We start from the raw sequence: 26,116 nt of genomic DNA, 5'->3' as shown, positions 1-26,116 counted from the left end.
GCACTTGTTTAGTGGGAACCTACCTGGAAGGTAGCAGGCTGCCACTCAGCGTCAAAGGCAAAGATGCAGTCAAAGTGTGATTGCAGAGGTAAATGGTTTCTAAATGTGAAATTAGACTGTGACTACCTTGTGATGTTGTGTTCATTAAACAGATGTGGTCTATATGGCTTTGATCAAATTGAATTATAACCTTTTGCTTGGCATAACAGGACCTACAACATATGTAGCAAAAAAGGAAAATTAAATATAGACCGCTCTCTTTGATCTTGAAGAGACACGCTTCCCCTGCACTTTGGTATACATTGTGCAGAGTAATACATCTCTCTATCCGTAAAATCCCTAGGGGTTAACTATAGATTGGAAACTCTGACCTGGATATAATAACCCTAAGGCGGGAATACTTTTCCCCATTTGAGTGTGTATATTCATTTCAAGAAGTTATTATCTATACCCCTATAACATTATTCCATTTGAAAATGGGCCCCTCAAACGTCTTCCCTTTGGCTTGGATGACTTCTGTCACCACTCACATATACGTTTCCGCGCCCTGAGGAAGGTGGCACAATAAGATCTGATTATTTTCTCACTGAAACGTGCTTCATAGCCTCTTTTATTTATGCAGTTAATAAGAAGTAACATATTACTGTTTACTCAGTGGATTAGAAAGCACTACAACAAATTAATAATTGGATTCTGTCTGCACCTAGTGATAAAAATATGAATGAGTAATGAATTGATAAAATGTCAATAAGGTACTGTTTTTAGAGAGTAGATTGAATGGGGCTGTATGAATGTGGTTGGGTGCATTGATTTATAGGTATGGTTTTTAGATGATTGTGGTAAGATCAAGGAGCCCAATATAAATATATGTGAATATGTATATTTTCAATTGGATACACTGACTGTGTTTTAAACTCTATATGACATAGAAACATAAAATAAATGTATGATCTAAGAAAATCTCTCTGAATATTTTTGATTCATGAAATAGATACATTGTGGAAAATCTAATTATACCTATGTAAAAATAAGTAGAGAGCCACTGCTTGTTTTGTTCATTGCATTAAATAGATGCATTTTCAGCACTTTTCTAAATTGGAGCAGTGTCAGGACAATCCTGATTGATATGGGGATGTTTCTAACTCCTGAGTGCATAGATGGAGATAACATGGTTATTGTTTTTTTCTTTTTCCGATTTCTTTTTTGCGTCTCCAGAGTGGCTGCAGGTGTGCTCAGAGCCACCAGAGATAGTGAGCTTGACAGCCAGACAGATATCAGTGCTGGTCTTGATGGCTATGTAGATGATGTGGCTAGTTTTGGTTATGGTTTGGGCCAGAAAGGGGAACTAGTGGAGTTCTAGTAGGATGAGGGCCATGTGATCATTCACTGTCCATATGATGCCTGTAAGGGGAGGCAGTGTGGAGTCTGGGAGGCTTTCGAGGAGGGTATTTCACCATTCAGGTGCCAGAATGCAAGGAATTGAAGTTCTGATTTCTTTAGTAGAAAAATCTCATAAAAGGCAATCTTGGTTTTCTTGACAATGTTTTGGGGATTTGACTTGGCATTTGGTGAATGTTAGGGTTCAATACGACCAGGCTTATGTCCTTGACCCAGGGCTGAACTAGCTTTTGTTCGTTCTTGGCAAAGGAATTCTGTTTTGGTGGAGCTAAGCTTCGGGTAAGGGTTGGATGTCCTAGTCTGGATGAGGTGCAAGCAATGAGAGGAGTTATATGTCTGGAACAGATGAAACTTTCAAATATAGTTATGTATTATTGGTTGATTGGTATATTTTTATGTTATTTTCTGCGATTATTTTTTTAATGTAGGAGGTACTGTTCTTTCAGTGGCATGATATCTGCATGTTAACTTCGAAAAAGATGTAAAAATGCTCTTAGTCTTGAATTGAACATTTCCATTAGACTGTTGAATGCAAAACAAGCAAATCTACAGTATTGTAATACATTTGTTTTGGATTCTTTATAGGTGAGAATGAAGATGATGTAAAAGTGGTAGTCCTGAGTTATCCACAGTACTGTCGATATCGCTCAGTGTTGAAGCGCATTCAATCAAAATCATCTTCGTTGCTGGTGGATCAGTTCGTTTTAGCTCTTGGAGGTATTGCAGTGATCAACAAGAATACACACATTTTCTACTGTCGGAATACCTTTGACCATCCAAGTTTAATTGAAAATGAGAGTATATGTGACGAGTTTGGTAAGTTATTAGTATGCAAAAGCTGCACAAAAATAATACATTTTTAATTATTTTAGTTTAAGATGCAAGTCATTTCTGTGTGTATTCTCAACGTTTAATTTATAAGTATACATAGAAATGTACGCTGCTAAGAAACACTTTGCATATTTCTTTGTTTAAAACACTGTAGCCTATATGCAATGTATGACTTTGTTACAATTTCTCTATTGACAGATTGAGTGTAAGAATTGATGTAAATATTGCAATCAAACTTTGTAACACCATCTCTAAGCACTTTGCAACTTTTGCCAAGTTGCTTCAGTCAATATATTGCTACAGTTACCAGGAAAGATGTTTTATTCAAATTTTCTGAGACTTATGGACAACATAAGATGATTATATTACATTACTGTGGTGCTACATTATTTGTTTCTAGGAGCACCATGTCTTTTGATTTTCACTTTCTTGTATGAACGTTTGTCTGGATTCTACAAGTGAGTTACTCTTGCCTGTTACCTGTTGAAACTTTGTGAACCATAAATTAAAACTTAAACTTAAACTGTACCTTCACGCCAAGTGACAGCTAGTGCAGCGATTGGTGCATGCATGAAAAATGACCTCTCTGGCTTAGTCCTCTTTACAAATTGCACGGCCCATCCTATTAAATGTGTTTCTTTCTTTCAGTAAGAAATCAAAATGACTTCTGTTATTACCTTTGAAAATTAAGCAGTTAGATGGTCTGGTTGTCCGTATCTAGGACTGTAGATAGGTTCAAGGGGTTTGAAAGTCAGTTTGTCTTCTTTGATTGTTATCCCATACTAAAACAAGTGATACCTGTATTCCTATACCTGGAGCACCATTCTTACTTCATCGTGCAGGTAAAAAGCTTCCAGGTGGTATTATGCTCAAAACTTGCTGCTGTCTCCTTTCTTTTGGCTAAGGCAGTGAAGTTCAAAGTTCGGAGGAAATCATTTAATATCAATGAATATAATGTTGCTGTTTTCAACATAAGTGCAACCAACCTTTAAAATATTTACATTCTACTTCAGGCAACCATTAATGATCTTTAAATGTCAATTCTTTGTGGCTTAGCTCTCATTTTAAGACACTTTCTTTCTTGAGATCAACTTGGAATTCTGTGGGTTTTAGACCATTAATTAGAGGCTTGATAATTTCTATTCTAGCTTCCAGTAATTCAAAGCATATGTTTTAATGAGTCATTTCCCTTACTTATTCTGCCCCCTCACCAACTTCAGAACTGATGTAAGATGTTGGTGTATTGAGACCACCGTGATGTTCTGAAGTCATGTCAATGTCTTGTACAAAACTCTTAACCAGATTTTGGCATAGAGACCACCAAACTCTTGGCACAACCAAGGTAAGGTAAATCTCTAATTGCTGCGAAAATTGTATCTAGATGATAAATACATTTGTTATTTAATGAAGAACAGATTGTTGCCCCATAAGCATTTTTTATTCTTCATTGGGATAGTGTAGAAATCAAAATAAGTTAAGTATAATGACTCTACCAGATTGAAACGTTGTCTCATATGTAGGTTTTAGAGAGCATTGGCTCTTTAAATGTTTACTGTTTGTCTAAAGTGGCGCGATCTCGCACAAAATTCTGCACTAGTTTGTTGTTAGGAACATCCACCCAGATGTTTCAAGTCTACAATCACAATAAAGGAGTTAAGAGAAGGTGGCACTTTAAAAGTAGCTACAAATGGTTTTGTTAAGTCCAGTTGGTTTCATACACTCTGATCAGGTGATGTAGTGCTAATGCTTCACACAGCAATTGCGATGTGTTCCTACTAAATGAATTATCTCTGAGCTTTCCCTATCAACAGTGTTTTTAATATGTAAAGTTTCCAGCTACCATAAAAAATGCCAGATGTTATTGCTGAAAGCTAAATCTGATGCAGTCTTGTCTTTAGACCTTTGAGTACTGTGCTGAAGATGGGACATCAAGGTCCAAATACCTACCTGCTACCATGCTGTGCATATAATAATGTCAGTTGCCTCTCCCATATATCTTTTGACACAAGGCATATATGTCATATATGTCATAAACTGTCTTTTCTCACCAATTCATAATCCTAGTCTCCAGCTGAAACAATACTGTTAGAACACAGAGGATTTTAGGTTTACATCCAGAGGTAAGCAGATGCAAATTCTTGATAAGATTTGTTTCACAAAAGCCCCGAAAATAACAGTACTTCAAGCAGTTTAACAATCCTAACCTGTTATTAGTGGGAAAGATCATTTCAGAATACTGATGCCCACTTAATTAATTACTTTAAATGAAATAAGTTACACAACTCATGACAATTGTTATGGTTCTTTCTGATTAATATATCAGAATTCCAGCAGATTTATGCTGCCACATGCCAATGATGTCTTCTCTGTCTTAATAGTAAACTACAAAAAAGCTGCTGTGTTACGTAGTGCGAATGGCATCACTCGTTCCTTATAAAAGACAAGCCCACACTGTTAAAAACATGCATATCCAATTTTGTAACAATTTAATGTGTTATTTAAACTAGTACACAATAAATAAATTAAAAGCGCTTTGTTATTTTTGTTACTGTTTGGTAATTTGTGCATGTGTGCCACTCTAGCCTTTTTATGATTGAAAAAGGTGACTTTTAGCATTGCATGAACCCACTGGGAAAATTATTCTCAATATACTTTCTAAAATTTACGTTTTCTGCTATGGTTAGATTGAGGGGCGCCACCACATGTAAGGGGCGTGGCGCCTTTAGTGGCATCAAAGGGCCCCAGAAAGCGTAGGAACACCTTCCGGGTCGCGAGACCCGGAAGGGAAAGGACACGAGCAAAGTGACCGGAAGTGCGTAGGCAAGTAGAGTCTAGTTGACCCAGGAAGCAGTTAGTATGGCGGGGGGTTTAAAAGTGAAAGGGGCGTGATCTTCGCCCTCTTTGTCCGCGATCCTGCTAGGTGGTCGGAGGTCGCGTCGGAGTTGCGGAAGTCGCATCGGAAGTAAGGAGTGGACGGCGACGTAAGCAACGAGAAAGGCGGCCAGAGCCCGATCGGCAGGTAAGCGGGCCTCACAGTGTACAGTATAGGGTAATGATATCGTGTGCGAGCAAGTGACACGCGGGGCACGACTTTGAGCAAACGGGAGGCGCTATGTAGAGGGTCAGGAGGAAGCGCGCCCGTTTTAAAAGATCAAGCATCTGCTGCGAGCAAGTGAAACGCGGGGCACGACTGGGAGCAAATGGGAGGCGCTAGGTAGAGGGTCAGGAGGAAGCGCGCCCGTTTAAAAGATCAAGCATGCGATAACAAAAGTCGAACGAAAGCGAATGAATGGAGGCAGGTTACAGCGAGCCCATCGTTAGTCGGGGGCAGATATCGACGAATCGATGCAAATAGGCAATGCTTAAAAGAGCGAAAACGCTTTACGCATAGCGGGTATAAGGGTCCCGGGTGGCGGCAATCAAAGGGAGACTAGTGTAGCGCGCGGCGGAGTGCGAGTGCAACTGAAGGAAAGCAGGTATGGGAAGGCAGCCTCTGAGGGAACAAAGGCAGAGGGGTGAGCCAAGTAATGATGTGAGCAGCAAACGAGGGCTGGACATGCTTTGGCGCGAAGGATAAGCATTAACGTTGTGAGGTCACAGGGTTAGCTGGCAGAACACAACCTAGTCAGTAGTAGGTGGGGCAATAAAGGGATGCAAAGAAAGGGATAAATGCATGAAGTGAAAGAAAGGGTGCGAACAGAAAGAAAGTGAGGAATTCTTTGGAACCCAACCCACGGGGTAATGAATAATAAGTACATATGGTAACAAAAATTTTGTCTCTTAAGTACAGAATGCCTCCACGACGGGCGCAGAAAGGGAAAGGAGCTAAAGCGGCAAAGGACGAATACCTGGCATTGACTGAGTTGTTGGAGTTCACCAAAGAGAAAGGAGTGGATTGGGCACTAAAGACTCTGAAAGAAGGGGCCGGTACAGGTACACAGGAACAAGCAGTGCAAGGCAAGCGGACGAGGCGTACACCGGAAAGGTTCAAAGATGCGCCAAGGGACAAACGCAATAGACCAAATGACGCTCAAGACACATCCTCAGGTGAGGTAGAAGTTGTCGAAACAACAAGTTTGGGATCGAAAGCTGCACAAGTAGGGACCGCGAAAGGGGGAGACGACAATATAAACAATGTGGCACACGGGGAGAAGATACCGCCATTAATGGTGGGAGCGCCCAAAGAACAAATGGTCCCTCAAAATACGCCATCAGTGGTCGCACAACCAGGCAGTGGAATAGCGCAGGTATGGGTTCACTCAGGGGGTGTAGCGCAATCCCCAGGCATAATAGCGGCAACGTCACAGGGACAGGCACTGAGTAATGGCGCCGTAGGTTCAATGATTCCCGCTTTTGCCTATCCACGGTGGACAGGGCTAGTAGCTATGGGGCAATCCCCAATGGTAGTAACAGCGCCCCCACAAGGACAAATACTCAACGGTGGCGCAGGCGCCACAGCAGGACCCTTCCCAGGCGCGCTGGGGATGGGCGTGACTGCGCAACCATCGTTAGCATACAGCCCTCTAATGTATGGATCTGCGTCCATGGCGTTATCGCCCTCAGCTGGGATCACATGGCACGTGCCGATAGAGACCAAAGAAAAGATTTTGAAAGGAGAATATATAGACGTTTTTGATCTCATAAATGCCGGGGTGGTGCCAGGAAAAGGCAGAGTAGGAAAGGAAGGCGACTATAGGCAGAAGAAGGTATGGGTAGATTGGTCTATAAAAAATTGGATTACGGGCTTTGCAATTTATGCAGCTATTGTAGCGGAGAAGTGCCCGGCAGTAGCTCCTCAATTAATTAGCTATATATCCTTAATACATGGAGCGGCGTCCGAATTCCCAGGGACAGGGTGGCTCCAATACGACACCAAGTTCAGGCAGATGAAGGCAGTGCACCCAGGGATGGCATGGGATCAGCGGGAAATTAACATATGGCACACAGTATTTTACTCAACATTAGCAGGGAATAAAGCCAATCAAACCTTTCCCAACCAGTCCTTTCGTGGGGACAGGGGTGCGGGAGACAAAAAACAGGCCTGCTGGCAGTTTAACAAGAATGAATGCAATCGGGGCACATCATGCAGATTCAAACACTGTTGCGCCTTCTGTGGAGTGCCAGGACACGCAGAAATTAAATGTTATAAGAAATCGGGAAAGCCAAAAGAACAACCTGCCCCCACACAACGTAAAGGTCGGCCCCCTCAGGCCCCCTAAGGGCTTGCCGACACCTATCAAATTGCACGTGCTATCATACCTCCTTAGCAAATATGACAGATTACAAGATGTACAGTTTTTACATGATGGATTTCGTATTGGATTTCGCATCCCATCTACAGCGGCACCAACCACCAATCCCCCGCGCAACCAACGCTCCGTGCTTCAAAACATAGAGGTGACTAAGCAAAAAATCACAAATGAGGTGGCGCTGGGGAGGGTGGCGGGACCATTCAAGCAATTACCTAAGCCTGACCTGGTATGTTCGCCATTGGGGTTGATTCCAAAGAAAGAGGCAGGGAAATTCCGTCTAATTCACAACTTATCAAGCCCCCCAGGGTCATCCGTCAATGACAAACTTGACCCAGACCTCTGCACAGTGCGCTACACCACCTTTGACACCGCAATTCAGAAATTACAGAGGCTAGGCGAGGGTGCATTGATGGCGAAATCAGACATTGAGGCAGCCTTTCGCCTACTGCCGGTACATCCAGAAGACACCAAGTTCTTAGGTTTCACTTTCGGCGAAGAGTATTTCTTTGATCTATGCATGCCAATGGGGTGTTCGATCGCGTGCGCTGTATTTGAGACGTTTAGCAGGTTCCTGGAATGGGCTGTACAACAATTCTTAACCTCAGTTAATTCTTACGAGGTGGTGCACTATTTGGACGATTTTTTGTTCATGGGACCACAGGGCTCGCTAGCATGCAGGAAGGCCCTGCTGGGCTTCCAGCATCTGGCAAAAGCTTTGGGAGTACCATTGGCGGCAGAGAAGACAGAAGGGCCAACTACACAGCTAACATTCTTAGGCATTGAGATAGATACTTGCGAAGGGGTATGCAGGCTCCCGCAAGAGAAAGTGGTGGCGTTCAAGGCGGCAATTGAAACTTGCTTGTTGGCACGGAAAGTCACTTTACATCAATTGCAGGTATTAGTGGGCCAGTTGAACTTTGCGCTGCGAGTCATACCAATGGGCAGGACCTTTTCGAGGAGCATAGCAAGGGCAATGTCAGGGCTACGCGAAAAGCACCATCATACAAGGTTATCAACTGAGGTGAAGAAGGACTTAGCCATTTGGAAAGACTTCCTAGAAAATTTCAATGGCACAGTGTTCTGGCAAACGCCGAATCGCCCCAATGGGGAATTGGAATTGTTCACAGATGCAGCCGGGAGTGTGGGTTTCGGAGCTATCTTAGGCCGCAAATGGTGCATGCAACACTGGCCGGAAGAATGGGCAGTGTCAGGTCTCACGAGGAACATTACCTTTCTGGAATTGTTCCCAATCATTATGGCTTTGCATCTGTGGGGGGGGCAGTTTGGCGAACAAGCATATTGTGTTTTGGTCAGACAGCATGTCAGTAGTGATGGCAATTAACAATCAGAGAGCAAAGTGCACATGGGTTCTGCGATTGCTGAAGGAGCTGGTGATACAATGTTTGCGCCTGAATGTACACTTTACTGCCAGACACGTGCCAGGGATAGACAATTCAGTCGCTGACGCCTTGTCCCGTTTTAAGTTGACAGAGTTTCGCGCCCGATGGCCGCAAGCAGACATAGAGATGACGGAATTCCCGGCCGGACTATGGAAGCTCGGTGTCCCACAGCCCACGAGTTGATAACAGCTTCTCTGGCTCCCAAGACAAAGAGTATGTATGAGAAATCATGGCAGGCATATCAGGATTTTGTCAAAAAAGCAGAAAGATTAGAAGATTTTGCACCGTTAAGTATCTTAGAATTCATAGTGCAACAGAAAGAGAGGGGGAACTCTCCAGCAATGATGAGAAGACAATTGTCAGCAATAGCATTCTATGCTGGGTTGAGCGGTGTGACAGACCCGACGAAAGACCCAAGGGTGAGGAGAGCGATAAAGGGTTGGGAGCGATTGACACCAGGGGCACAAGATATTAGGAGACCCATAGATGCAAGCAGATTAGCTAACATGCTGGAAATTTTGCCCAGAATTTGCTTTACACCATACGAGACACAATTATTTAGTGTGGCATATTCGCTGGCATTTTTTGGGGCATTCAGGGTATCAGAGTTACTGGCGGCCTCAAAAATAGACAAGGAAGGGGGCATACGAGTTGAGGATGTTATTCTGACAGACGACTCTTTGCAAGTCAGGGTGCGGAGATCAAAAACAGATCCACTAGGGAAAGGGAGTTGGATCCAGTTAAGGCCTATGGCAGGGGCAACATGTTGCCCAGTGAACCTTACAAAGACCTTCCTGCGCATCAGGCCGAATGGGGGCGACAGCAGATTGCTAGTACATGACGATGGGTTACCCCTCACAAGATTTCAGTTCACTAGAGTGTGCAAGCTAGCGCTGGTAGGACTAGGGGTAGACACGGCGCATTACACCTCTCATTCCTTCTGTATCGGCGCAACTACATCAGCAGCGGCACTAGGCCTCCCAGATGAGATCATTAAGAGGTTAGGCCGATGGAAGTCGACATGCTTTGAACGATATATATGCCCACAGCTACTATAGGCAGGCTGATTGTTCCCCCCTGTTTTACGGCACCTCACGTTGATTATGTCCATCTTCAATTTGCTCTAGGTACACCTACTCAGAGGTCGCAAATATGCTGGTGTGGTCATTCATTTATACGCAGGGCAGGGCTCATGTTCAACGACTCTCAAGAAGAGAGAGATCAGAAGTCGAAAGGAATTGACCACCATTGGGTGGGGGTAGGCGGACAACGTTTAAGAGGTGTCCCCAAGGACCTGCAGGGCGCCATGGCTAGAGGCATGCCGGTCCCTGACATTTTAGTAATACACTCAGGGGGCAATGACATGATCCCGGCTGGGAGGAGGGGAGTTAAGGAGATTTTGTTCTCGGTGCTGGCAGAAGTCAAGAACATGTTACCCAAAACAATTTTATTTTGGTCTGAGATCATACCACGACAACGTTGGGCGGAAAGGGCGCCTCCGAAGGCGATAAATAAGTCGGTGAGGAGGCTGAATCAGTCGGTAGCGGGAATTTTAAAGGGATCCAGCATACGTAACATCAGACACAAGTTGATACAACCTGCAAGGTTAGACCTATACGCAGAAGATGGAGTACACCTTTCCAAGACGGGTAACGCGTTGTTCATGCAGACTATCTTAGGGGCTATTGAGGAGGTACTGGATTGAGCAGGGGGGAGGGCGAGCCCGCCAGTGAGCGTCTCGCCCTGTGGCGGGGTTCTGGCCAAGAGAAATGACATGGACTCCGTTTTGTGGTGACTTTTTAGTACCAGAACAGGTCTGGAAGTCTATCAGGGCTCCGGGCTGGCGAGAGAGGGAGGGCTGACCTGCTGGTGGCTCTGGACTCTCTGGCTCTACCCCAGGAAGCCAGCAGTTGTCACAAGAGGTGGCAGACTATTTACCTGCGGCTCTGTTGACCGGGGGGCGGTCAGCTTAAGGAGAGCAGGTTATCTAGGTTGGGGCCTACTGGCACAGCCTGAAGATCAAACCTAAATATGTAGAATCTTACAGTCAGTTGGAGTGCTGTGGTGTGTTGAAAAATTGATTAAAAGATGTTCACGAATAAGTTAAGTGGCCAATGAGTACATGGCCGGATTTGTATTAATAAAAGTTACACTGTGAAGACCAAAATGACTCAGGCGTTTCTATATGGGGAAGAAAGGAGGGAAGGAGGGCTAGTGCACTTTGTATGCCAGCTATGAGGGGCGCCACCACATGTAAGGGGCGTGGCGCCTTTAGTGGCATCAAAGGGCCCTAGAAAGCGTAGGAACACCTTCCGGGTCGCGAGACCCGGAAGGGAAAGGACACGAGCAAAGTGACCGGAAGTGTGTAGGCAAGTAGAGTCTAGTTGACCCAGGAAGCAGTTAGTATGGCGGGGGGTTTAAAAGTGAAAGGGGTGTGATCTTCGCCCTCTTTGTCCGCGATCCTGCTAGGTGGTCGGAGGTCGCGTCGGAGTTGCCCACCCACCCATCCCTGAAAGCGGAGCATTAGGTAGGCGGGGGCCGGGGTTCTGGCCAAGAGAAATGACATGGACTCCGTTTTGTGGTGACTTTTTAGTACCAGAACAGGTCTGGAAGTCTATCAGGGCTCCGGGCTGGCGAGAGAGGGAGGGCTGACCTGCTGGTGGCTCTGGACTCTCTGGCTCTACCCCAGGAAGCCAGCGGTTGTCACAAGAGGTGGCAGACTATTTACCTGCGGCTCTGTTGACCGGGGGGCGGTCAGCTTAAGGAGAGCAGGTTATCTAGGTTGGGGCCTACTGGCACAGCCCGAAGATCAAACCTAAATATGTAGAATCTTACAGTCAGTTGGAGTGCTGTGGTGTGTTGAAAAATTGATTAAAAGATGTTCACGAATAAGTTAAGTGGCCAATGAGTACATGGCCGGATTTGTATTAATAAAAGTTACACTGTGAAGACCAAAATGACTCAGGCGTTTCTATATGGGGAAGAAAGGAGGGAAGGAGGGCTAGTGCACTTTGTATGCCAGCTATATACATTTGAGTAGAGGGAACACTGGTTAATTTTAACCTTGATCTGACATCAAAGTCCTGATGTAGTAGCAAAATATGTTTGCGGCCAGGCATACACAGAATCATCTGACCTCTCCTGAATTCTGTGTCAGTGATACCCTGCCAAAGTGCCGGTTTTCATGGAAATTCTCTGCCTTGGCACAGCTGCTGTATTCCATAAGAAAGTAGAGGAGGTATCAGTGTTTTACCAGGGATCCCTATATGATGTGGCTTACTAAAAATGGTGATTTAACCTCAGTGGGATATCTTCAGTAATGTGTTTCACCCTGGCTTTTTCACAGTGAAACTGCTTAGACTTATGTATTTGAAAGAATTGTTTCTAGTTCCAAAGAAACCACTTCAAGCATTATCCCTTACCATTTTATTTGGCGCTTCCCTGTTGTTTCTATTGACCAAATGGCCACTGGACTACAAACCTCAATGGCTTGTATCTCACCCTGAACCCAAGCCAACCTGTCCAGTATGTCTTTAATCTTAACCATATTTAACATTGTCTTTAGGTACAACATACCAAGATTGGCGAAACACACCACTCCAGATAAATCAACATTACATCATGGGCAGATAACTGTAGATAGAATGTGACTGTTTGAGTGATAGATATTCTTATTTCATCTGCTTTTTCCTCCAATAATTATTGGAGTCTTGACCATGAGGGTGCTTGCTTTCAGAGTGAGTCAACATGGCATAAAACATGCCCTATGTAAGTACTCCTGGTGCAGGTTTTCCCTGCTCAGGTTCAACAAAGCTAGTATTATGGACCTCTACAGGTAAAATAAAAATCATAAATGGTGTTCATGCACAGGATTGAAAGTTCCCCACATATTGGGGTAATTGTTTTTTTGCAAAATAGACATATTTTGGTAGTTTGATTCTGCAGACCACAGAAATAGCTGATTAGGCTGCCATAACATGGATTCCTGCTCATTTTCAGTTTTGCTGAAAGTGCTTACACTGAAGACATTTTCTCAAAATGGTAGGTGGTTCTCCATCATTAGAGCAGAGGTGGGGGCATTCTGCAGCTTTGTGTTTCCAGTGATTTAACAGCCATATACTGAAGACCACCATAGGAATCTTGTGGTTATTCAAGTGAAGACTTATGGGAAGAAGACAGTTGAGTAATGTTGGTCCCTCATGAGCAAATGTTGTACCACCAGTGTTTACTAATGAGATTTACTGGGTTACAAGATGAATGGCAGCTTGAAGATATCATTAACGTTTTAGCTTGTTTGTAATTTGAATATATTTTGTCTGGGTTTCATTTTGTTGAGTAATGCAGAATAGGGGATATATGCTTTAAATGCAACCGGCACAATAATAAAAACAAACACGAAAACACTTAAAATTTATGATCAAAACAGAGAAATAAGAAATCAAGCATACATGTTAAATTTGGATATATTAGAAAGTTTCTTTCTACTGAGGACGCCAGTCAATGCAAAGTTGTTTGTAATCAATGGAATGAGATAAATCTGAATAGAACACATTTTGTCTGTTACTTGAATTTCTGTTTGTGATGTGTATATCTCATACCCTACATGTGTGAGAGTGGAATATTTAAGACTCAGAGTGACCCCCATGAGAGCTGAAGACAGTGACCATTTTCAAAGTTCTACTTCTTTTGCAAAAATAGCAGCAGTGCCGCTAGGGTGGTTGCTAAAGAGGATTTTCTTAGGTGCCTGAAGAGAAATTCCTACACGCAGCCAGATGTTTGGGCTGCATGTGAAACCATACCCCCAACTTGAGTGCAATAGTCTTCTATCATAGGTTCATTAACTAGATTACCATATTTACACTGGAATTGCATAATACATTTGTTGTTTGGTTAATTTACGACTCCAATCCTGTCATTTGTTTTTCCCTCTTTGCAATTGATGGGGTAACATTAAGCCAAGATACTGAAATAAAGCAGGTTTTCTCTCCTCCAAAATAGAAATGTTGTTCTTGGTTGGTCTTTCTGATATGTATTTGATTTGTAACTTTGAATAGTGCACTACTAGGTTTATTTTCATACAAAAGTGTGGAATGCTTTCAGTAGACAGTTAAAGCATTTTCTATTCCGACTAATAAGATGGCAGTGTCCACATATGGCTGCATGGTTAGAGAGGATAGACCAAATGGACTTTAATTTAGGCTCTTAGGGGCACATACATCAAGCATTTTTGACACTTCGCTAATGGGCCAGTTCACAGAATCAGCCTGTTTGCGAATGCAAAAAATGCTTTTCAGATGCAGCAAACCCCAATTTGCAATTCAGTAACCTTTTACCGAATCGCAAAATGTTTGCGATTCGATATTTGAAAGGGGCGTGTTTAGGGCGTCCCTTCCAAATACCGAATCCTAACAGTATGCATGAATGTTTTGTGACCGTGAATGCAGTCGCAAAACATTTGCATATTACCCCCTACTTCAAGTAGGTGGTAACCCATTCGCAAATGGAAAGGGGTCCCCAAGGGACCCCTTCCCCTTTGTGAGTGGTTGTAAAAGCATTTTTGAGAGCAGGCAGTGGTCCCAAGGACCACTGCATAGTCTTAAAAAATTAAAAGAAAACTTTTCATTTTACTTTTTGTAAAGCATCTCATTTTCCTTTAAGGAAAACGGGCTGCTTTACAAAAAAGATGGTTGCTTTATTTAAAAGCAATTATTGCTTTATTTAAAAGCAATCACAGACATGGTGGTCTGCTGACCTCAGCAGGCCACCATCCCGTGATTTCTGCGATTCCAAGTGTGTCGCAAATTGCAATCTACCTCATTCATATTAATGAGGTAGAGCGATTTGCGACCCCCTAGGAATCGCAATCTGAAACTCTTTGAGTTTCATGCATTGTAAATTGCGATGACCAAATTGAGATTCTCAGGAATTCGCAATTAGGTATTTGCAATTAACAATTTTGATGCATGTACCCCTTAGTGTGTTTGTATATTCACACCAAGTACAGTTTTTGTACAGCTATAAATATAATTTTTGTCTCAAAATAAAGTAGTTGCATGAATGTAATATTTGTCGCACAGACACTTGACTTTTTCAACCAAGCACTTTGATGCTGTTTTTTTAATTTTGGAGGGTACAAACTTTTTTACATTTTGAGGACCACATGCTGTGCAGTGCAGTGCTCTGTCACAATAACATTTCATAAATATGAAACTTTCTAATATCTGATTCAACACATAGTGCCTCAATACTAATACCCTGGTATTTGGAGTGGGCATAACACACCTGGTAAATACAGCTAGAATAAGGTGTTGTATTTAATGGGTGTGATGCTTACTCCCTATTTCAAATTCTGCACCTTGGAGTAAGAGTTATAACAGAAATGTTTCCCTCCTTTCCCAGCAAAAATCTCAGAATGTGCAGAATTTTTCTCACACGGATTCCTCCAGGTTTTACTTGTCAAATTGTTTGGACATGAGTTGATTGAACATGTTGCTTTGCCAGTGCTGAATTTGTTAAGGAATAAGTTTGTGGTGGCCAAAGTTTTGCTCAGAACCTGAGTCCCACGCTACCGAGTGTAGGATCTATGCACCATTTTCACATCACCAAGGACGCCAGACCTGTAGTCATCTTGATTCCACCACATGCCTCCTTAGTCCAACACAAGAGACACCCGTCCCTTTATCTCACTCCTGTAGCTTATTTTCATCACTGCTTTCACCATTTGTCGCTGTTTTTTCGTCTTTCTCTTGCTTCTACGTTCCCCCATTTGTGTTTATCACCTTCTTGCTCTGGGTCAAAGTCTGAGGAGGGACAATAAGTGCCGATCCCCACAAATGAGGTCCCATCTACAAACACCGGCTCAAATTAAGCACTGTGTTTTGCCATACAGGACGCCAAACACATAATCATGGGCCTTCTGGGGGTGGGGGAGGGTACGTTAAGGCACTGAGGAATCTTTCTTCAGTCTTTTTTTTCCTGTTTGCACAGTCAGTCTACTGCTTTTTTAAAAGCTAAGCAAATCATACATTACACGGAATTATAGGCTGCAGACAGCACAGCTAAATATAGCCATTTAATTTTCCCCAAACATCACAAGACTATGGCTAGAGGTAAGTAATGATTCAAGGAATGCATAATATTGTGTCATCCGGCAGTTACATATTAAACACAATGTTCCCATATCTGCAAACATACAGTAACCCTGACGTTTAAAAGCAAATCTGGAGCTGTTTTGCAATCGTGATGGGCTTTTCTGTTCTGTTGCTAATCCAAGTGTGGAGCACAATATTAATGATCCCCAGATGTTGTTTATAATGATTGATTCCTTCGGCTACGGAGGAAGTAATTCTGTGTGTTGTTTTAAGCAAGTAATACCCTGTCTTATGCTCCGTGGCACTTGAATAAAGACATCTAAAACCAGAAATGTTTTGTTTGTCTGACTAATATAATTGCCTCTGTTAAGTGAATTCTTCTTCCTAACCTTCTAGCTCTTAATTGCTCATTTTCCCATACTGCTAAAAATAAATATTTGCAAGTTCTTCCTTCTGCCAGTCACTGTCGTGCATGGAATAGTTGCACTTTTTGACAAAATTGCCTGGGGATGCCAGGCGTGAACAACTGAGAAAAGTCTAAATGCACGTTGTGGTGTACATTTTAATATTTTTCCTCTTCAACAGTAAAACGAAATACTATAATTTATTTGCACTAAATTGCTATTCAGCTCGGCATGCTCTGTTTTCATGGGCATTAAAAAACCGTGATTACCCATACGGTGCTTTCACTGCCATAAGGTGATGTGTGACAGGAGCCCTGGAGAGCGCCATCTGGCGTTGGTGCCAGACTACTGCAAAAGACCTGACAATTGCAGAATATTTTTGCAAATGTAACAAAGCACTTATGTTAAAATTCCACGAAAGCATTGTTACTCACTTACACTATTAAGCAAAATAAACATAATTGACTGCCCTTTCTTTCTTTTATTTTCTCAAGAGGCAATTTGAAAACAGTTTAAAAGCTGTCGGAGCTGGAACACAGTAGAGGGTGTATAGTTGTACTGCTGAGCTTTAGTTTGCTGACTTGACTTCAGACTTAAAAATACTGTTGTGATGTTTTGTTGAATAAGTCAAAAAAGCACTTTGATGAAATGTGTTGTTTTGAGGGCGCAATTGAAAGCAAATGTAACTGTTAAGAATGTACAAGCACTGAGCTTTTGCTAAAATATTTGATTATTGCCATTGAACTGGATTGGAATTGTCTAAGGAAATCTGTGAGAAGACTTTTTAGGACTGAATAGTATGCAGATGTCAGTTGAATAAGAGTGAAGGTTTTATGGGTTAGGCATTTGAAGTCCTGATTAAAATCCAGTAGTAGCTATTCAGCAGAGAGGAAGAGCAAAATTCAAGAGCATACTCTTAATAAAAGGAATAATTGTATTTTATTGAAGTGTGTAAAATTGAAATCTTGGAAACACCAGATGTTCAGGAGGTAACTGGCTCCATCAAACGTTGGGCCTCTTCCATCGCTTGCTCAAATCCTGATTCGGGCATCCATTGGCACACAGATCGGGGACTGGACACATTAGCACACCAGTGGGTGTTTGATTGCAAGGTTCTTGTACAGTACTCCCTGGTGCAAATTATGCAGGGCCCCATCACACAGTGCTGGGTTTGTGCCCTCGGAATGGAAGAACAAGCTATTGACATGTTGTTCCCTATTCCGTGATCCAAAACTCAGAATGGTGTGTTAATTCAAAACCACTCGGGATTGTGCGCATCCTGAATGAGGCTTTTACAAGTGTTAATCTGCACCAGTGTCAAGACTTGTGGCTCCTGGGGGTAAGTGCGGTCAAGCGGGGTGCGGGGAGGGGGAAGAGTTGACAGACAACGGTATAGGGAAAATAAAATAAATAAATCCTATCTCATTATCTGCAGGAGCCGCGGCTGCCCAGGCCTCTAGGAAAAAGTAAATAAAGTCTGTAAACCCCTAAACCTATAAAATCAGTTCGCATTCTCGGAATCTGAATTGATGCCAATCTTTTTCTAGAGAGAGTCTAACTATTTGTCCTGAGATTTACAGTTTGCCATCCTCTGCTGCCATGGAATTGTGGTTTGGTAACATTGTTTATGAAAGGTATTAATGTAACCAAACTTGGTGTGAGTTACTATATTTTACTGGTATTCAAACTTGATTTTCAGGTAATACAGATATTTCAGTTAGTAGCAAGTACGTTCACATTTTCAGTTATATTAATATATCACATGTCTTTTAATAAAGGCCTCAGGTCTCCCCATATACATGCTGATGTTTTAGGTCATGTGTTGTATGGTGTATTGCATTGTATTGTAATTTAATTTATATAACGCTTACTAAACCTGACAAGGCGTCACAGCGCTTTTTCGGTGAGTAGCATGCTACTCCAGAACCCATAAAGGATTAGTGTTGAGTTAGTTTAGTGAAATATGAAACTAATTTGAGTGGTGGATATGTAGAACAAAAATGCTCCTTTGTGTCATACTCTGTCGCAGCTCCTGCAGGTAAACACGGGGGCGGGGCACGGGACGGGAGTCGACAGACGACTGAATGGGATTTATTTATTTTATTTTCCGTATTCCGTCATCTGTCGACTTCACCCCCGCCCCACAACGATTTACTGATGGAGCCGCGGATGAGTGTCAAACTCTTGGGTTGATGCTGCAACCCAGAAATAACCCTGGTTGCCACCCCATCACCCCCACCTCAGAATGTACATTCCAAGCAGAGAAGGTGTGTAGGTCAGTTGGTTGTTGAAAGGCATCCATCTAAAAAATGTTAGGCCACAAAACCCAACCACCAAGACAACCAGTCTTTTCGATCCTTCAGTATGCAGCAGTTCAACATTGTAAGAGTGAGCTTTGAATGTACAACTTTGCCAAGGGCTTACCTTTCAGCTATTGGATGAGGCATGCCTTATGAATACTGTGTTCCGGATCCACGTCATGACTGTGTGATCTGTTCGAGTCCTAGCACACTAAATAATGTAAATGTAATTTATGAAAAGGAACATCTATAGAGGCTTTATCCTCATATATTGGAGTACACTCTTCTGTAACTGCAGAAGTGTGCAGGTGTATCATGGATATTAGCACTGGCAAGTTTCAGGAGAGAAATATGAAAAGCATCCTGATGCTTTTTTCAGTTCTCATTAAAAAAGAAAAAAGAAACTTGTATTTAAATTGTTTTCTGACTTTGGATATCCTGAAAATCTAGCTAGCTTATGATTTTGGACAGCTCAACAAGTGCAGCCATAGGTCATACTTTCTGTGGAATCAGAATATTTAACTGTGAAACCTAAATATAATGCATAGCATTTTAAAGAAAATGCAAAATATTACTCTGCATACTTTTCCTTTCTAACGGAACTGCTAATTGCACTCCTATCCGCCTATAATGCCACTTCTGTTACAGAGTTTGAAAGAAGTTGACAAAACTGACAGCCTAAGTAAAAAGAAAATCTTAATACAAAGCTAAAAGAAATCAGATAAATGGCTATTTATCTTGATTTGGAACCCACCAGTGCTAAACATTTATAAGAAAGCCCAACGTATTAAATTTTGAGAACCCGGTCTTTCTCATATGGCATTTGTTAGAATGGGGAACCTCTGGTTGGCACAGGTAGGTACTTGTGACAAGCAGTGGTCCCTTCTTCTATTCAGGGCGAGAGAGTTACCCCTTCAGAACAACCCCTGCTCACCCTATAGGTAGTGTGGCGCGAGCAGTCAGGGCTAAACTTCAGGGCGCTAGTCAGTTAAGCATTTATGAGCACACACAGTAAACCACAATGATCCCCCACAAACGGACACCAGGCGTAAGTTGTATCAAAAATACGGATGCTTTATATAAAAGATTCTTTGTTACGCAGGCATGTACAAGACCATCAATAACGGTTGCGAAATGGAAGCCACAAGATGAGAATTAGGCACTGTTCTTGTCTTTGGTAACTTATTCGATCACGAGCGCTTCACAGGGCTCGGTTGAGTCGGTCCAGTCACGATGATGCGCAGTGCACCCAGGGTACAGTGATACGGGGAAATCAGAACGTTGCGGACCCCGAGTCCGATAGAGAGTTCACTGTACCTGGGAACGTGCGATGTGCTTGGACGAGTCTTCAGGAGAGATGCAGGTTCTGCACCTCGTGGGTCTTCCGGATCAAGAATTCAGCGGGCGGCTCTCGGTAGACAGGTGCGGCCCAGGGCCTCCGACACGGACTGTGCGGGAGGTCACTGCGGAGGGCGGCACGGTCAGACTCAGGCTGGGAGGTGAAGCGGGGCGGCCGGATACGTTACGACGTACGGGCGGCTGTCCGAGGCTGGATTTCACTTCCCCACTAGAAATCCGGCGGGAGGGCGAAAGGGCACCAAGCGCGCTCCAGTAGCAGGCAGGTGACAGGGAAGCGGGACGGCCAGACTCGATGGGTCCAGAGCGACTCAGGTAGAGCGGGGCTCTCGGCGAGTGGAGGCGGCCAGGCTTCTGGGTGTCACGGCCCTAGGAGGGCTGCGAAGGTGCGCAGGGCACTCCGGCGGGAGAAAGCACGCGGCTCGAATTCTCAGACGAGCGGAGACACGGTGAACCCACTGGTCCTGGGGTTCAGTTCAGGGGGCAAGCTCTTCTTCCAAGCCCTTGGAGATAGTTGAAGAACAAAGTGCAAAAGTCTCTTTCAGTCTTTTTCCTCTCCTTCCTTAGCAAGGCACCTACTGCAGGCCAGTCCCTCAGGTCAGGGAAAGTTACTCCTCCTTCAGCTTCTTCCAGGTCCTTCTAGTCGGGCAGAGTTCCTTCGTGGTTCAATCTGGATCTGATTTCTTAGGAGCCAGGCTCCTACTTTTATACAGGGATTCTTTTGTTCTTTAGCGCCAGGGGGCCTGGGCCTGGCTCAGTCCAGTTTTGGAGCACTCTGTTGTGGTGACTCGGCTTGTTCCTTTCAGCAGCAGGGCAGAGACATCAGCCGCTCCACAGGGGGCGGTGCCGGCTTTGTGGTGGCAGAGCACAGGTCTATTCAAGAGTCAGGGGGCACTCCTCCCACCCATCCTGGTGTAATCTCTCTACCCACCACCTGGCAGCCAACCTGTCTCCTGGAATCCCCCAGCCCTGCTCCTGTACTGTTGCTAGGCAGAACACACACCCCGCAGAGGCGGACTGAGATGGTTAGGCACGCAAAGGCTAACTTTCTAAAAGTAGCATTTGCAAACCCAGGATATTAAAATAACCTTTACTAAAAGACGTATTTTATTATCCCGAGTTCAGGCATACTAAACAGGACTTTCTACCATGCTCTCTGAGTCCACTGGGGTCACAGCGTGTAGCGATCCCAGCAGCCCATTCTGGCCTATGGAGAGCAGGTAGCCTTCAATAGTGAAAAACGAAAATGGCTGTAATTCACTATTAAGACATGCCACACACATCAGGGCATGTCCTACCTCATACCTACAATGCACCCTGCGCTCAGGCCTACCAGAGGGGTGACTAACATGTAGTTAAGGGAAGGTTTAGGGACTGGTAAGTGGGGACACTTGCTCAGTCAGCGCGACGGTACCAGATCGCGCGCAGGTTCTGCAGTGGCAGACCCTAGACACATTTTACCCCGCTGCTTCGGTGGGTGGCACAACCAGTGCTGCAAGCCCACTTGCAGCATTTGGATATACAAGCCCTTGGCACCCCTGGTGCACTCTACTAGGGACTGATAGTAAACCAAATAAACCAAACGTGGAAGTCAATTCACATAATACATTTTACCATAGGGAGCACTTGCACTGTGGCACTGGATGGCAGTGGCACAGCGCCCTGAGCAGCTAACACCAACACAAAAACACATTGAGGCACAGACAAAAATGGAAGGGTGACCCACGCCAATGGTGCCAGGTCTAACACGTGTCCCCTCCAGCTGAAAAGTGGGGAGAACTACCCTACCCCAGGGAGTTCTGCATCACTAAGGCGGAAAAACCTGGACAGACCGTCAGCATTGGCGTGATCTGTGCCAGGGCGATGCTCCACCGTAAAGTCCATACCCTGTAGGGAGATGGACCACCTCAACAGTTTTGGGTTCTCACCCCTCATTTGCATCAACCATCTGAGGGGCCTGTGGTCGGTCTGAACCCGGAAGTGAGACCCAAACAAGTAGGGTCTTAGCTTCTTCAGCGCCCAGACCACAGCAAATGCTTCTCGTTCTATCGCACTCCACCTTTGTTCCCGGGGAAGTAGCCTCCTGCTAATAAAGGCTACGGGTTGGTCAAAGCCCTCCTCAGTGATCTGTGAGAGAACAGCCCCTACACCATGCTCTGATGCATCCGTCTGCACCAGGAACTCTTTGGAGAAGTCAGGAGCCAAGAGCACGGGCGCCGTGCACATGGCAGTTTTCAGGGTGTCGAAGGCTTTCTGACAGGTGTCAGTCCATATCACTTTTCTGGGCTGCTTCTTCGAAGTCAGCTCGGTCAAGGGGGCAACGATGCTGCCATACCCCTTGACAAACCTCCTGTAGTACCCGGTGAGTCCTAAAAAGGCCCTCACCTCCGTCTGGGTCTTTGGGGGCTCCCAAGCCAGGATGGTTTCAACTTTGGGTTGGAGGGGCGCCACCTGGCCGCTCCCCACTTGGTGTCCCAAGTACACCACTGAACCCTGCCCGATCTGACACTTGCTTGCCTTGATCGTGAGGCCTGCTTTGCGCAGCGCCATCAACACTTCCCAGAGATGTTGCAGGTGTTCTTCCCATGTGCCGCTGAACACTGCGATGTCGTCCAGGTAGGCGGCGCTGAACTCGGTCAGCCCAGCCAACACCTGGTTGACCAACCTCTGAAAGGTGGCAGGGGCATTCTTCATCCCAAAGGGCATCACCCGGAACTGGTAATGCCCATCTGGCGTAGAGAATGCGGACCTCTCTTTGGCCCCATCAGTCAAGGCGATCTGCCAGTACCCAGACGTTAAGTCAAACGTGCTGAGGTACCATGCAGCCCCTAACCGATCGATGAGCTCATCAGCTCTGGGGATGGGGTGCGCGTCAGTCTTCGTGACTGAGTTGAGTCCTCGGTAGTCCACACAGAACCGGAGTTCGGGCGTGGCACCCGGCGCTGCAGCCTTTGGGACCAAGACCACTGGGCTGGCCCAAGGACTGCTGGAGGACTCAACCACCCCTAGGGCAAGCATCTTCGAGACCTCCTCTTTGATGCAGGCCCTGACCCTGTCAGTTACCCGGTAGGCCTTGTGCTTCACAGGTAAGCTGTCTCCCGTATCCACATCATGGACGCACCAATCTGTGATACCGGGAACCAGGGAGAACAGGTCAGGAAACTGCCCCAGCAGCTGGCGGCAGTCACCCTGTTGCTCCGGGGTCAGGGTGGGTGAGAGGTTTACCCCATCCACTGACCCATCTCGCTCTGAGGCTACCAAGAGGTCAGGAAGAGGCTCGGACTCCTCTTCCGTCCCATCATCGGTGGCCAAGAGCATGCCCACTTCGGACCTCTCCAAGTGGGGCTTCAGTCGATTGACATGTAGGACCCTTAAGGGGTTCCTAGGAGACCGCAAGTCCACCAAGTAGGTGACAGAACTCTTGCGCTCCACAATCTCAAAGGGTCCTGTCCACTTGTCCTGGAGTGCACAAGGCTCCACAGGGGCCAGGACCCACACTTTTTGGCCAGGTTGAAGCTCAACCAGAGTGGCATTCTGGTCGTACCACCGCTTCATTTCCTCCTGGCTGGCTTCCAGGTTTGCCTCAGCAAGTTGCCTGAAACGCCTAGTCTGGTTCCGGAAAGCCAGCATGTAACTGTATACACTCTGGGGAGGTTTCCTGGGAGATTGCTCCCAGCCTTCCTTGACCAGACTAAGAGGTCCTCGTACTGGGTGGCCGTACAAAAGCTCAAAGGGACTGAACCATAGAGATTTTTGTGGCACCTCGCGGTACGCAAAGAGAAGGCATGGTAAGAGGACGTCCCACTTACGCCTCATGGGTTCCTCGAGACCCATAATCATGCCCTTCAGGGTTCGGTTGAAGCGCTCAACCAACCCGTTTCCTTGGGGATGGTAAGGTGTGGTGAATTTGTAGGTTACACCACACTCTTGCCAAAGGGACTTCATATATTTCGATATGAAGTTGGTCCCCCTGTCAGACACCACCTCTAGAGGGAATCCTACTCGTGAGAAAATTCCCATCAGTGCCCGTCCCACCACGGGGGCCGTCACTGTCCTCAGAGGGATGGCTTCAGGGTACCGGGTGGCATGGTCCACCAAGACCAGGATAAACCTGTTGCCCATGGCTGTCTTGGGGTCCAGCGGCCCCACAATGTCAATCCCCACCCGCTGGAATGGGGTACTGACCACAGGGAAAGGTTGGAGTGGAGCTCTCAGCTTCCTTCCACTCTTGCCACTTGCCTGGCAAGTCTGGCATGTCCTGCAGTGAGTGTCAGAACTCCTGCGCATTTGGGGCCAATAAAAGTGGGTGACAAGCCTTTCAAAGGTCTTGTCCTGCCCCAAATGTCCTGCTAACGGTACGTCGTGAGCCAGCCCCAGTAGGAAGGCTCTGAACTTCTGGGGTACCACCAGCGCACGGGCTGACCCAGGTTCAGCAACCTTAGGCTCGGAGTATAGGAGGTCGTTCTCCCAGTAGATCAAGTGAGTTCCGGACTGATCACCATTGGCCTGGGCTGCCGCCTGCTGCCGCATACCCTCTAGAGAGGGGCACTCTTTCTGCTCCCTGCAGAATTCCTCCCTGGCGGGGCCTCCTTCTTGCTGCCAATGGGTCAGCTCAGGCAGGTCCCCCAGTTCGGCTATCTGTTCCCCGGTAGGCTCCAGGGCATCCCCCTCAAGGTCTGCTTCCTCCTGGGCCGTGGGAACGTCAGGAGCCGGATTCCCGTGCCTCCCTTGCCCTCTCTCTAAGGCCGGTTCCTGGGCCTCTCCCTCAGGCTCCAGGGTTCCTTCAACACCCCTACTGGCTGCCATCGACCGGGTGGTCACGCACGCCCAATCAGGCAAGCCCACCATCCGCAGGTGAGTTGTCTTCTCCACCTTTTCCCAAGGGGAGCTCTCCAAATCGTTACCTAGGAGACAATCAACAGGCATGGCCTCTCTCACAGCCACTTGCAGAGTACCAGAGACCCCCCCCCCACTCAAAGGGAACCTGAGCCATTGGACACTGACTCTCTGTGTTGTCAGCGTTGACAACACGGCAGAATGCGTGCGGGACAACCTGCTCTTGAGACACCAGGTGTTGCTTGACAGCAGTCACACTGGCTCCAGTATCTCTAAGAGCCCCCACCCTCTTGCCATTTATGGTCACCCACTGCCCATACTTTTGAGTATTGGGGGGCAGCTGGGCCTCAGCGACCATCTCACTGTCTCCTAATGAGACTAGGGTCATCTGTACGGGATCCCCCGCCCCTTGGACGTCTATCTCCCTCCCCAAGGCTACACTATTCACCTGCTTGGGGGGTGGAGCACCAGAGGGTGCTGGTTTACCATACAGTGGGCACTTGGGATCCACGGAAATGTGCCCCAGGTTGTTACACTTGTAACATCTGAGGGGCCCTCTTTGAACAGGGTTACCTGTCGGGGCCCCGGTCTGCTTCGGGGGTGGGGGTGGCTGAGAACCTTTCCCTTGGTTCCCTTGGGAATTACGTTGGGGCCCTTGGTAGAACTCCCTCTGTTTACCCTTGTCCCCCCCACTCTTCTGCTGGGGACCCTGAACACCTTTGGCGGGGCCTCCCACGGGACCCTTGTGGACCCTGGTGCTGATCCAGCGGTCCGCCTCCTCAGCAAGCTTCCTCGGGTTGGACAGCTTGCTATCGATCAGGTGTTGGCGTTGCTCAGGAAAACAATTATCCGACAAGTGCTCCCATGCGATTAAATCAAACAGCCCTTGGTAATCATCCACCTTGCTACCCTTCACCCAACCATCCAGCGCTCTGCAAAAAAAGGTCACATATTCTACATAAGTGGTACCAGGTTTCTTGGTGCAATCCCTAAATCTCTGTCTGTACAATTCAGGAGTCAACCCATACCTTGTCATAAGAGCCTCCTTCATGTGTGGATAGGATGTGTGGACATCAGAGGGGAGGTCTAGCAGTGTGTCCCGCCCCTCACTCAGGAACCTTCCCCACAACCCCGCTCCCCAATCCTTCTCAGGGACCCGGTGGGAGGACATGGCTACTTCATAGGCCCTAAACCACTGCCCAATATCATCCTGCTTATAATATTCTTTGACTACATCTTTAGGGATGT

General features: G+C 45.8%; 1 protein-coding gene across 1 annotated transcript in view; it reads left to right on the top strand.

Annotated features, from left to right (window-relative positions):
* The window catches only part of ARID5B (AT-rich interaction domain 5B), a 503,692-nt gene that overhangs the window by 234,454 nt on the left and 243,122 nt on the right, over positions 1-26,116 (top strand). Inside the window, exon 4 of the mRNA XM_085608788.1 lies at positions 1,984-2,214. Within this exon, the coding sequence (XP_085464914.1) occupies positions 1,984-2,214 (231 nt within the window). The remainder of the gene's footprint in view (positions 1-1,983; positions 2,215-26,116) is intronic.

This window comes from Triturus cristatus, chromosome 1_2 (assembly GCF_964204655.1).
Source record: "Triturus cristatus chromosome 1_2, aTriCri1.1, whole genome shotgun sequence".
Classification (NCBI taxonomy): Eukaryota; Metazoa; Chordata; class Amphibia; order Caudata; family Salamandridae; genus Triturus; species Triturus cristatus.
The sequence above is the reverse complement of the archived record's forward strand: the minus strand, read 5'-3'. Positions and strand labels throughout refer to the sequence as shown.